The 14,093-nt window shown below is 31.9% G+C and overlaps 1 protein-coding gene across 9 annotated transcripts; it reads right to left on the bottom strand.

Annotated features, from left to right (window-relative positions):
* Positions 1–3,404: 3,404 nt before the first annotated feature.
* On the bottom strand, positions 3,405–13,029 carry LOC122574267 (protein trapped in endoderm-1). 9 transcript variants are annotated; one of them, XM_043741686.1, is made up of 6 exons: positions 10,917–11,938; positions 10,550–10,720; positions 7,076–7,303; positions 6,671–6,876; positions 5,670–5,916; positions 3,405–4,898 (listed from the first exon to the last, which is right to left on the bottom strand). In XM_043741686.1, exons 4-6 carry the CDS (start codon positions 6,801–6,803, stop codon positions 4,250–4,252), a joined length of 1,029 nt encoding a protein of 342 aa, XP_043597621.1. In that variant the 5' UTR covers positions 6,804–6,876; positions 7,076–7,303; positions 10,550–10,720; positions 10,917–11,938; the 3' UTR covers positions 3,405–4,249. The 9 variants fall into 9 exon arrangements, with proteins under 9 accessions (XP_043597621.1, XP_043597663.1, XP_043597629.1 ...); XM_043741728.1 differs by having other exon boundaries at positions 7,076–7,221; positions 10,552–10,720; XM_043741694.1 differs by having other exon boundaries at positions 11,032–11,938.
* Between the last annotated feature and the right edge of the window lie 1,064 nt (positions 13,030–14,093).

Here is a 14,093-nt window from a genome sequence, read left to right as displayed (position 1 = left end):
AATACTATATAATGAGATTCGATATAACGTAATACTATATGACGTTATACGTTATATCGTAACACTACATAACGTTATAGGCTATATGATAATACTACATAACGTTGTACGTTAAAACGTTAAACTATGTAACGTTACACGTTATATCGTAGCACCACATAACATCATACGTTATAACGCAATACTACATAAGGTTATATGTTATATCGTAATACTATATAACGTCATACGTTACAACGTAATACTACATAACGTTATACGTAGTAACGTAATACTATATAATGAGCTTCGATTTAACGTAATACTATATGACGTTATACGTTATATCGTAACACTACATAACGTTATAGGTTATATGATAATACTACATAACGTTGTACGTTAAAACGTTAAACTATGTAACGTTACACGTTATATCGTAGCACCACATAACATCATACGTTATAACGTAATACTATATGACGTTATACGTTATATCCTAATAATATATAACGTTATACGTCATATCGTAATACTATAAAAAGTTGTACGTTCTAACGTAATACTACATAACATTATACGTTGTAACGTAATACAATATAAAGTCATACGTTATATCGTAATATAACATAACGTTATACGTTATAACGCAATACTATGTAACGTTATACGTTATAGCGTAATACTATATAATGCTATTCGATATAACGTAATACTCTATAACATAATACGTGGTATTATAATACAACATAACGATATATGTTATGACGTAATACTATATGACGTTCTACGCCATCACGTAATACTACATAATGCTAGTAGATATAACGTAATACTATAAAACGTTATGCGTTCTAACGTAATACAATACAACGTCGTACGTTACAACGTAATACAATATAACGTTATACGTTATAACGTAATACTACATAACGTTATACGTTATATCGTAATATTATATAACGTTTCACGTTATGACGTGATACTACATAACGTTATACGTTATAACGTAATATTATATAACGCTATACGTTATATCGTAATACTACATAACTTTATACGTTAAAACGTAATACTACATAACGTTATACGTTATATCGTAATACTATATAACGTTCCACGATATAACGGTTTACTATATAGTGTTACACGTTATGTCGGAGTACTATATTACGTTACACGATATAACGTAATACTATAAAACGTCATTGGTTATGTCGTAATACCACATAACGTTATACGTTATAAAGTAATACTACATAAAGTTATACGTTATAACGTAATACTATATAATGTTATACGTTATAGCGTAATATTATATAACGTTATAAGTTATAACGTATTACTATTTAACGTTATACGTTATGTCGTATTACTACATAACGTTGTACGTTGTGTTCTAATAGTATATAACGTTATACGATATAACGCAATACTATATAACGTTAGACGTGGTATTGTAATACCACATAACGATATACGTGATAACGTAATACTATATAACGTTATACGATATAACGTAATACTATATAATTTTATACGTTATGTCGTTATACCACATAACGTTATACGTTATAATGTAATACTATGTAACGTTATACGATATAACGTTATACTACATAACGCTATACGTTATAACGTAATACTATATAACGTTATACGTTATGTTGTATTACTACATAACGTTATTCACCCCATCACAATTTTTCTTCGTGACATTATCGCGACGGAACGTCGTTACCCTACAGTCGCTACAGTGTCGCTATACAGTGTCGCTACACGGTCGTTACATAGTGTCATTACTTGATCCAAGTTCCTCGGCTTCTTGAGCTATCATCGTCTGAACTCACATCGTGCATCAGAACACATCGACCAGTGGTCGAACTGGCAACCGCGAATCGCAATCCGATAATGGTAACCGCGAATTCTGTGGTTCAGTGTACACATTGAATTAATATTTATTAATAATTAGTAAATAATTATTGTTAAATAATAAATAACGTTAATAAATATTTATTGTTGTATATATCCGAGCATACCTTCAGTACCTATCACGACCTAATTACCTTACCACGAACGATTCACCATAAACGTATGGGCAGGAATTATTGGATATTATATTATTGGCTGTATCTTTTTACTTACATCAATTACAAGTGCAATATATTTATTTTTATTACTTTTGCGCTCATACCTTCTAACTGAAGTATGTGAAATTATACTACGCTAGAGTTGTCATTTCATCCATTTTATGCACTCTGGTATACGCCTTCATCTCACTATAGCCGATCAGTAGGATAATTTTTAAACAAAATGTTTGGATAAGACGCAAACCTGTTCCTCACATACGGTCTCCTGGATCATGATATTTGATTGCAATGGATTTTTTTTCTTTTGGAGAAAAATTGTTTATAGATCAAGTAAACAAGTTACATACGTTGAATGTAATACGTAATCTTGGGAAGGAACTTGGCGAAATGACAAAGGAAAGGAAGATATGGGATATACAATGGCGGATCTGGGGCGATAATATCTACGTGCAAATAAATCTACGTTCTGACTGCAGAGTGTAAACACATTGTGAATAAAGCCATTTAAAAGTTATTATAAATTTAACATTCTTTTCCGTGATAAATAGAATATATTGCAATAAAAAATGCTGACCTTGAAAATCATGCTCAAAGTCAATTTTGCACGAACTATTTTTACCAATTTCTATCAATCCAGAGGTGTAGAATTACACTACGATGGTTTTTACATTTCATTTCTATACAACCTGTATAAGAATCGTTTGTTGAGTTTTGAACTGAGAGTGTGATGTTAAAGGTTGCTTATAATTGAGAATTTATTTACAAATTTATATCTTAGGTGGGTAAATTCTCGTACGTGAAAGGCATATGGGTAAAATGCGTTTAAAGTGGTTCTCCATACGCAGTAACTTCCACGTGCTGAGATCTGGGCAATCGATATTATTTGATATTATTATTTATTTTCATCACTAGGTGATGCAATTTTAAATTATATAGCAAATGATACGATCTGATTGACTGCGAGCACAATTACGTTTTTATTCAACGTTTACGATTACATTTTATTATTTGATACTAATCACCAGAAATGGAATTAAACATTTAAGGTTCTGTACTCCGTCGATGGTCGAATCTCATTCTGCGCTCAATCGGTAATGTTGGAAATGACACAAAATAGTAGAGTGAGATAAAAAGATTTATTAAATAATACATCTATGCTATATCTAGTTTTTCGTGTAGACATTATCTAAAAATAATGAATCATTATCGATAGATAAAATGAGTTAAACTGGAATTATACAAAGTTTTATTATTAAACGTTAAAATCGAACAAGAAGTAGAGAAAGTATTATAATATTGTAATTTCTATATTACTTAATATGTATGTATAAAATTTATTGGTTTTTGCTTTATTTCATAAATCAGACTTTACAGAAATTGTTATAACTAGAAAATACGACACGTAACGTATTTCATTCTAAATAATATTATTATTTATCATAACTTATTTCCTGTAATAAAATATAATATATTTACACAGAATATTAGTGTGAGATTTTATGCTTTGTACATGTGCTTCTCAGTATCGCGTACACAGAAATCTTGTAAATGAATTAATTATAATTTATCGTTACTACGCTAATTAGTTTCACAACAATTAATCTAGCAAGTATAATACTTGTATAATGTTTTTCAATCTTTATATTACTTTTGTTATTAATATAAGCATAAAGAAGCAATATTAATATTAATGTACAGTTTCAATTGTTTGCAATATGAAGTCAAGTTACAAAAATCATTATTTAAATTTATCCTAATAAATGCCCAACGAACTAAAACTAAGCTGAATTATTTGTAATAATTACGTACACTCATTGCTCCTCGCAACGATTTATTTATCCGCATTCCTCAAAAGGTTATAAATTAATCGAGAGAAGTTTCACTATAGATGATTAAAACATAAACTTTTTTTTTAATAAAATATACAACTTTGATCAAAGTATTTATTTCACTACTCTTACTATCTACTCTAAAATTTTTAAACATCTTCCATTTGTTTCGCTTCTATCATTAAACATTTTGGATAATTTAGATATCACGAAAATACCTTTAGAATATTTTTATTACGCAAATTTCGAATAATTTTCAATATACCTATGTCGTGATATTTATTAGTACCCAAGTAGATAAAAAAAGTCTTTCAAACAACAATAAACCGTCGATTGGGATATAAAGTTATTTTAAGTGGCTTGAGGTGACGATACTTTACTCGAATGCGAATGCGTCGGTTTCGGTCCAGTGGTCGGTAGTTTGCTAGAAACTGGACACAAAACTTGCTTATAGGCCTCTCTGTACAGCTTATTAGTGCCAGCATAGATGAAAGGATTAATTACAGAGGAGGCCCACGCAAGTACAGAACCTATCACATGAAAAACCGGGACTTTTATTTTGTCATCGATCACGTTGACCAACATCAATGGCATGAAACACAAAAGGAAACACAAAAATATGGTCAACATCAATCTGGTCACTCTGGAATCCTCTCTTCGTTGAAATCCTCCAGTTTTCCTCCTGGAGGCTCCAGTATGAGCCTCCAGATTCTTTCTGCTCTTTCTTACACGCCAATAAATGCAAAGATAAGATACGCTTATTACCACGCAAGGCACGACAAATCCTAGAACGAACAAGAATTTCTTTGGACTCGCACCATTCTTCTTTAGAATCGTACAGGAAAATGTAGATGGTTCTAAACCGAGTGTCCCCCAAAAACCGAGTAATGGCGGCAAAAGTAGGGAGAAACTCAGCGTCCAAATGGCGATCAGCATTAGAATGATCCGTTTCGTGGTGTATAATTGAGCGTATATCTCTGATCTCGAGATCAGTATGTACCTGAAATTTATCGATTAATCAGTTTTATATGTAGGGTTCCTTCTCGAATAATTTATTACTTATTTATTTGAGCTATTGTAATTGTTAGTAGAGGCGGATTTATTCTAACACTTTGACAATATACTAAAGTCCCTTATATTTATAGAAAAAAGAATATCGACGTTAATGCAGTTAATGTCTGTTCATAATTTGGTGGACTAAAAAAATCACAGTGATGTAAGTGAAAATTTTGATTTTCATTTCATTTTTCATCTCAATTCTTAAAAGTATCGTTCCTTTAGTTTCATAATTACTTACGAATTTAGAACTTTGTTCTCTACTATGATACGTTTCCATGGTTTAGAAGAAATATGATGAATTTTATATTATAGTAGATGCGAAACATTATTTTGCAAAAAATATCAGCAGACAGACTTGTGCGTCTTTAAAACATTTTTTCAACGAACAGTTGTAATTTTTTGATAAAGATATCGATGCAAATTCAATGAGGCCGATAATTTAATACAATATCAGGAGCAGCTGTTGGTATTGGATTTATCATGCGTACATTTGATCCTATTCGGATGAGCAATAAACGATTAAGTTCCATAGAAGTATGCTGACTTTGTAAAATCAATAATATAATTCGTCAGCATATCTCAAAATAAACTGAACCAAACACTTTGTCGAGATCAGGTGTCTCCTTATACGCCAAAGTATTAGAAACAATAGAATAATTCTTAATATGCTCTGAGTCTATAACGAATATGATTAAAGCTATTTTATACAAACCGATTGATCGTAATCGCCACCATACTGAGCAGAGACACTGCTACATTCCCATAAAAGAAGAGCGGAAATATTTTGCATAGGGTTTCACCCAGTACCCACGCCTCGTTTAAATATCTGCTCGCAGTTAATGGTAAATTTACGGCAGAGAAAATCAAGTCTGAAATACTAAGACTTATCACGAATGCGGTCGTAGCATGCCGTCTCAGCCTTGTATATTTTAACAGTGCTATCACCGTTACTAAATTACCTGAAATGTAAGAAAATATTTAAGAAATGTAAAAAGGGTAAAGTGGAAGCTATAAGTATTCATTTTTAAGAATTTCATTCAGAGATTAATGATTAATTATTCGAATTTTAGTTCAACGCTCTGTCATTCTCGAACATGTGAATAGTATTATGTTTAAAAGGGTATATAGAAAAATTTAACAACGAATTTCTGAAAGTATTTTTTCAAAACAATTCTCGTGATTATAACTGAAACATTGCCACCATAAAGAGAGTGCAGAAGCAAGTGAACAATTGAAAAAGGAGATATTAATCGGTCTAATTCCTGACACTCTCTGGCATAAATTAGGGGCGTTAATAAGTCATAAACCGAGAAATGCCACCCATGGGTCAACGAGAACTTAACCATAGAATTTAAACGTCCAATTAAGGGTTTATCCATTATGAACTTACATCTGTAGGCTATTTTCTTTGTATACTATAACAAATAACTCTGGAACTTCTTCCAACAATAGAATCTCTAAAATAAATTTTTCAAACTTTTACGAACCTTATGATCAAATTTAATCTTTACTCTAAGTCGTATTTCGTAAACTTATGAATGACTTAATTTTCTGTATCTTCCATATTTGATTAATTAATTTTGTAATTTCATTGCAGCTTTTCTATTTGTGACAAAGGTTAATGTGTGCGCAATTACGATACGGTAATTTTTAAAGAACCTCATTCATAATTACACATATTACAAGCGTAAAGTTGAAGAAACTGGATTTTACCCGCAACTCCGACGATGCTAAAAATTATCGCACAAATCGCAGCTGCGATAGTAACTGATCGTGGAAAATGCTTGAGGCTCTCATCTCCGGATACGAGATCGAAAATTGTGCCGTTTGTTAGAGAATCATCCATTTTGTATCGTGTTCATATGCTCCTTCGTTGTGACATGTTTTCAATAAGTGAAATGCAAGACGAAATGAACACGCTTTAAAAAAAGAAAATGGTGTCATTAAAGAACACTTACGCTTAATAATGGCAAGATATTTACAATGTACTCTGACCGTTATACAAAATTTGTAAATTTTTCATTTATATGTTCTAAATGAACGGATATTAAGACGTATACGTATATATAAAATTCTAAGTAATTTTTTAGATTTGAGTTAAGTATATATCGTACTTACGTGTCGGTATCAATATTAGTCATCGTATCTGCACGTAAAATCACAAGGTCTCAATTCTCTTCTCTTTGAAATTCATAATCCAATTATGTACTTCGAAATTTTTGTACGAAATTCCATTTACGTTGTACTCAATATTTTCAGCATCGCTGCATAAAAATACGTAAAACAAATATTTACCAGTTAAGAATTTTCCAATGGTTTCCATTGACTCCATAAAAAGTACCTCTTCTAAAACAGAAGCAACCACGTATTGTGATTAAATTTATTATCCATAATTAATAAAAAATCTTCATTTATTAATCAAGATCAATAGCAACAAATTTTTGGTCGAATCATTTTCAAGCGAATAGCACTTTTGATAACTCCAAAACTTTCCTTCCTTACAACATCAATCCTTTCCTTATCTTTATACACGAATTAAAAAGATCCATACGGTATCAGAAAACAAATTAGTTTCATTTATTCAAAACATACTAGCGTTACGTTTCCACGAACAAGATCCCTTTATCCAACAATTCGGAAACGGAAAACGAAATCTGAAAATCCAACGATCCGATTAGCCACAACATCTCTTATTATTCGAACGACACACAAGTGCCACTCTCGATTTGCATATGCATTCGACGATACAGTCGTTGCTCCGACGACCCTCGACAGTGTCTGGAACGATAAAACGCACGAGGGTTCCTTATCCGAGGCAAACCATTCAAATATGATTCTCTCTACGCGTTTCGTCTTCTTTTTGCTCGTTAGTTAGCAGCTTCGTTAACTCGTTCTATTCGTATCGTTCGTCGATTTTCTTGCCATCTCTGTGGCGACGTCAAAAAAACGGGACGAGAGAATCCTTTAGACGTTGACCTCGAGGAAAGAATTTCCTCTTATAGCCCTTTCGTCTCTCAGGCGGGATTTCAACTTGTTGCGACAGCCGCCTTCTACTCCGAACTATCAGAGTCCGATGAACTTCGACCTTGTCTTATTGAAAATAATTGATTTTCGCCGCTTTCTCGGAAATACTGTCGACGCGTTTCCTCTGATACGATACGTTCGTATTCGTCGATAATCACTTTCTTCTTGGTCTTGAGAAACGCTTTCGTAATCTTGAAAAGCAGTCGGTGAACGTATTGAAAATCTTGGATCGTTCTTAATTTTTAATTTATTCTAATAGTCTTACAAATTCAGAATTAAGTATTTTTAAATGAATTAATATCGTAATAGCGACCTGTCGATTCCTTCGTTCGGCATCATCGCTTTCACGATTCTAGCTTGATTAAGCAAATCCAATCGTAATTGAAAAGATAATCGCTCAAAGATAGCTATTTTAGAATATTTTCAGCCATCTATGTAGTTTGAATTTCTCACTTCTTCCTTCTCTTTTTATATCAAATCACTATCGATAACGCTTCACAAAGGGTCGCATTCAGTTCAAATGCCTGTTGTTCAGTAGCACACTTTATTTCACTATTCCATCCTTCACTACTAAAACAGCTTCAACGTACGCGATAACATGTTATCCTAATTCTATAACCTTCATTTGCTCAACCAATCGCAACTCGACTATTTATATCATTTTCGTTAATTGTTCACAAAAATATCTAACTAAAAACAACTGTCGTTTAGAATTAACGAAAAAGAAAACTATTTGCCATATATAGCATCAATACTATTTTATGAAATTCTAAGGCACACTTTGTCCATGAAAAGAACCCTGTACAATTATAATTTACTGCAATTTTCCGGCAATTCTTCGAGACAAGAACACTTGTTGAGTCTTGTAGTCTAGCTGGCACAACGAACATTCGTCGACTGACCAACTTGGTCGACGTATTACTCCCCTTTTACACGAGGAATACACGAGGTCTCCTTATCTGCCACTTCTTTCACTTAACTCTCTCGCTTCCTCCGCCGCTGCCTTTTTTCGGCTGTTTCGTATTCCGCTCTCCGAACCCTTGCCTCTTTCACTCGAGCACCACTGCCGCCAAGGAATCATAATTAATTAATCTCTCTTTGGAGATCATTGTTAAGTACAAGCATCGTTCAAGTACAATCGAGCGAAATGATACTACTCCTCGAGCTATGCCGGCCGTCGCGTCGTGTCGTGAGAATTCTCGGATCCTTATTCTGCATCTTTCAAACGATTTCTCTTTCATAGCAACGGAATTCTTCCGATTTGCATATTCCACATTCTATTATTTTTTATTTCGATAGTAAAGCTTCGCATACTTTATTATTAGACAGAAAATCCGTATGCAAATTCATATTCTCATCAACACATCTAAAAGCTAGAACCTAGGTACAGATTTGTTTCACCTACTAAATATTATAACGAGTGTTATATTGAATATTTTATATATTTCTGTATATTATGTACATTCTATGCGTCTTAGCATCTACGAATTCTCCATAGATGCATAAAAGTCCGCTATCTATTTATTATTCATTCTCTCCGTTTACTTTTTTCTTTTTTTGGGGGGGGGGGAATTATATGTGAAATTTAAAGATATGCTTATAATCGGTCAGATCTAAATTTAATATAAAGAATGAATATTTAAATTATAAAATATAGGAACTTTTCAATTTTCCCATTAGCTATAATAAACACTGTTATTTCTATGCTAATGAAACAAAGCATTCAATTTGATCTTCATCATATACAATGTGAAGGTAAAAATTGTGAATGGACATACTATATTATGCAGAGGTGGAAAAATTACTACCTACGAGTAGACATTTCACGTGTTCTATCTAATCTACTAAAATTGCTTCCTTAGGAGTCTGCGTAGATTGCGTAGGCTTAATAGTCTGCTAAAATTAGCATATTGTCTGACAGAAAATAATAATTTCGAAATCAAATTTGTATAGAATTTAAGACATTTGTAAGATCCTATTTATTTAATATAATATGATCGATACGAAATTTCGGATATTCTTCCTTTCTATAAAATTTTTGTTTTACAAGAATTTTTTTCGTATATAGATGGCTATAAATATATAATGGAAAAGTAGAACAACAAACGTCATAGTAAAATTTGATGTTCCAATTTATTTCTTTTCTGTTGCCATCGCCGATGTACGAACATGACACGATGACTACATTATTGTGTAACAGAAAAATAATGCAAAAAAATAAAAAATAATGTAAAATTACAAAGTGAATCATTTAAATGTCTCGACTGTTCGTGTTAAAGGAAAACAAGAATGTTTTAGTTGTATAAAATAAATGTGAATCTTTTTTTAAAAATCAATACTACGTACGAACATTACGTAAAAAGATAATACGTAAATAGCTAAAAAGGGAATGATATTCATAAATTTAGAGAAGTTTTTTTTATAAAAAAAAAGACTTTAACGTCACGAGGGTAGATAATAGCGATATGAATTTCTCTCTTCTACTTGATGAATATATGCTGGTAAAGTTAATTTCTTTAATTTTGCACTGCTATCCGTTCTAGATTCATCTTCTTTAGTATTACTTACACCTCATGATTGAAATTTCATATATGATTTAAACCACAATCTTTCTTTACTTTGCAGTACTTCCGCTTGGAATAGCAGCAAAACTCTGAACACTCAACACATACACTCCTCGCCAAAAAGACAGCCCAGGTGCTCTATCTTTAATTTCTCGAGGCGTGTAAAGTTTTTCGTCTGTAACGTATAATATCAAAACATTATGAGGTCAGAATATGCGGTTCGTTGAAAATAATTAAAAATATTATGAGATTTAGTGTGTAACAAAAAAAATTGTTTTATTTTAAGAACGAAATGATAGCACATGTGCAGTAAGAAAATAATAATCAACATAAATTGTAACTAACAATAATTACTTATCAAACATATATACTTATTTAATAATGGGTACATCTCCCTTTATTTTCTATTACTTCTATTATACGATTTGGTATCGATTTATATAGTTTCTGGATATAATTTTGACTTAACGTATCCCATTCGCGTACAATTGCATTTTTTAATTCCTGTACGTGTTAATACTGCTTTCCATTCACGTATACGCCGTGAATAAGTTCTTCCAAGCAATTTTCAATAATATTAAGGTCCAGGAAGCGTGCAGACCACGGCAAAATAGATATATTATTTTCATTAAAATATGATTGGACCAATCTTGATGTGTATACAGATGCATTATCTTGTTGAAAGATGTAATCAGGTCCAGAAATGCGTTTTGCATGATTATTTATTTGTTCTTTGATTAAATTTATGTATCGGATACTATTCATTCTTTTATTGATGAACTTGATACTTGTCTTACCGAAATAACGGATGCCGTTCCAAACGATCACGCTGCCTGCTTCCATTTGTCGTCGAATTGCTGATATTGTCTCTTTTCTTATATCATGAAAATAATATTGGAACCCATCAGGACCATCCAAGTTGAATCTTTTTTCGTCTGAAAATAGTACCCTTCTCCATTTCTTTTTCCAATGCACTCTTTTTTTTGCAAAGCGTAAACATTCTACTTTGTGTTTCGTTGTTAACGAAGATTTCTTTTTCAAATTTAGCCTCTTAATATTTTTTCAGGATAGTAGAACTCGACGAACACTTGAAACACTGGCACTAACACTAGATTTTTCCATTATTTGTTTCGTTGTTAACTGCGAGTTGAAAGCTACATCCAAAGTTGCTCGCTTATCACGATCGGATAACGATGACGACCGACGAGTACTTTTCTTTTTGCCATAATCTTCAACATTTTTAAAGAAATTGTGTATCACTTTACGACTTCTTCTTATTATTTTCAATATTTTTGCTACTAATAACTGTTACTGTTTTAGTTCAAGAATTTGCTTTTTTCAGACTCGTTTAATTTTTTCCGCGTCTCATACTTACAAATTTATATAATCTTTACTCGTTGATAGATCATGGAGTACTGAGCAATTTCTAAACATATTAACAAAGTGTGCTATCATTTCGACCTTAGTATGGAACAGTTTTTCTTTATTGTATACAAACATCTACGACATTGTGACTTATTTCCAGTAAGCCGCATATTCTAAGCTCATAATGTTTTGATATTATACGTTACAGACGAAAAACTTTACATGCGTCGTTGAGAAATTAAAAATAACATCTGGGCTATCATTTTGGCGAGGAGGTAAGAAATTTAGTTTAGAAAAGGTAAATTGTGAAAAAATGAGACATAAAAATTATTTCCAGCATCTACAACGTACATTTAGATCAAACAATATTTAAATAAATTGTTTCCTATTCGTTTATACAAATAAATGGTTAAAAATTATTTAGATTTAAGAAATGTTTTACGTCTCTCAAATGAAAAATTGTTATATAAATATAAATTAAAAATTGTATGTATTGAAAAGTAACTATTTTCCTTGATAAAAATATTTTTTTATGTTGTTGATGAATATACTACTATTTACAAATAATCTAAAGAAAATGATTACGTAAATTACGATTCTCAACATAACAAATATTGATTGACAATATTGAGCGACAATATTTATAAGTCTTTGGCATTTACCTCAAATCAGAATCACCAATTCTTCAATAGCATTTTTCTCAATTACAATCCGTCCTTCGATAACCACAAAACGAAAGTCCACGTTTAATTTTTCGAAATTAGGATCCTTCTACTATATCTAATACTACTTTAATTGATTAATTAAATAATAATTAATTACTACTTTAACTAAATCTTACTTTAATTAATCGAAACACAACTGCATTCTTTTTCACATAGAACTACGAGTCACGTCACATTCACATTTCTCTTTTTCCATGAATCAATTTACTTCAACGTAAAAGAAGAAACATATAACATAATTGTAGTGACAAAAATCGGAAAGGAATTATTTCTTTGAATTATTAAACTCTTTCTTTTTAACTGTTATTAATGCTTTGAAAATTTCACCCTGTAAACGACTCGTTTGAAAACACGATCTCTAAAGTTCCAAGCTTTACGGTTGGTTCGTTCCTCGCGGCACGCGTTTCACATACTGACGGTTGTTCCTTATAGTGAGATCGGACTGATGGTGAAAATAGTCGAGGGATCGGTTGTCGAGACACGATTGGCACGCGCTGGAATTAACGCGGTCAACCGGCTGCAAGAGGGTGGCGATGAATGGCAACGTTTGCACATTTTTCCTTCTGCACGGGCCATTAATTCTTCCATTAATTTAGTGTATCGATTGGACATTATTGGCGCAAAGTGTCGAGTAATAACTTATTTATATTGTTATCAGCCGATTATCCGATAAAAATGTAATAATTCAATTGGAAAACAAGTATGTAATATACTTGATATTTGAAGAACGAATCGTATAAAAATCATTGAACTTTCGATGGAGATTAATTAATTGATTCTTCATTGGATACTCAATAGTCGGAAAATTAAGTTACTTCAATTTGTTTAAACTCTTCCAAACTTGTACCTCAATCGAGAATTATTTTAAATATTCAATTAATATATCGTTGCACTACTCGATCATTTTATTTAAGCATTTAAACAGTAATCAGTTGTTAGGATTGAATTAATATATGGAGCATGAACTATACCCATGCACAGACAGAATATGAAATAATATTTTAATAATATCCTGATTATTATTTACATACTACGATAAAAAATAATCGTATAATTTTTACTAGAGTTAGGATAATGCAGTATTCCTATATTATTATTTTATCGTACTTTTTTATCCACAGCAGGAGTCCCATCAAGCGTACTAAACATAATTATGCGTCGACTTTCTCATGAAAAATTTCAATACAACTTAACTCCCCATTGATGTTAAAAGATAGCTATAAAGACAACTTACCACCCCGGAGGCCAGCTGTTGGCGGACTCGGCACAAAGCCAGAGCTTAACAATCGAAAGGAACGGTCCAACAAACAAAACTTACCCTCGGCGTCCCTTTCATCCCCTCTATAAGTTTCACCTGGTTCTCTACCCTGTGATTAAAAGTGAACTTGGAAAATTCTCGTTGGCCTGTCGATCCTAAATCCGAGAATCGTTAATTCGCAAAAACTAAGAGAAATACAT

Source organism: Bombus pyrosoma, linkage group LG2, assembly GCF_014825855.1.
Source record: "Bombus pyrosoma isolate SC7728 linkage group LG2, ASM1482585v1, whole genome shotgun sequence".
Classification (NCBI taxonomy): domain Eukaryota; kingdom Metazoa; phylum Arthropoda; class Insecta; order Hymenoptera; family Apidae; genus Bombus; species Bombus pyrosoma.
The sequence above is the reverse complement of the archived record's forward strand: the minus strand, read 5'-3'. Positions and strand labels throughout refer to the sequence as shown.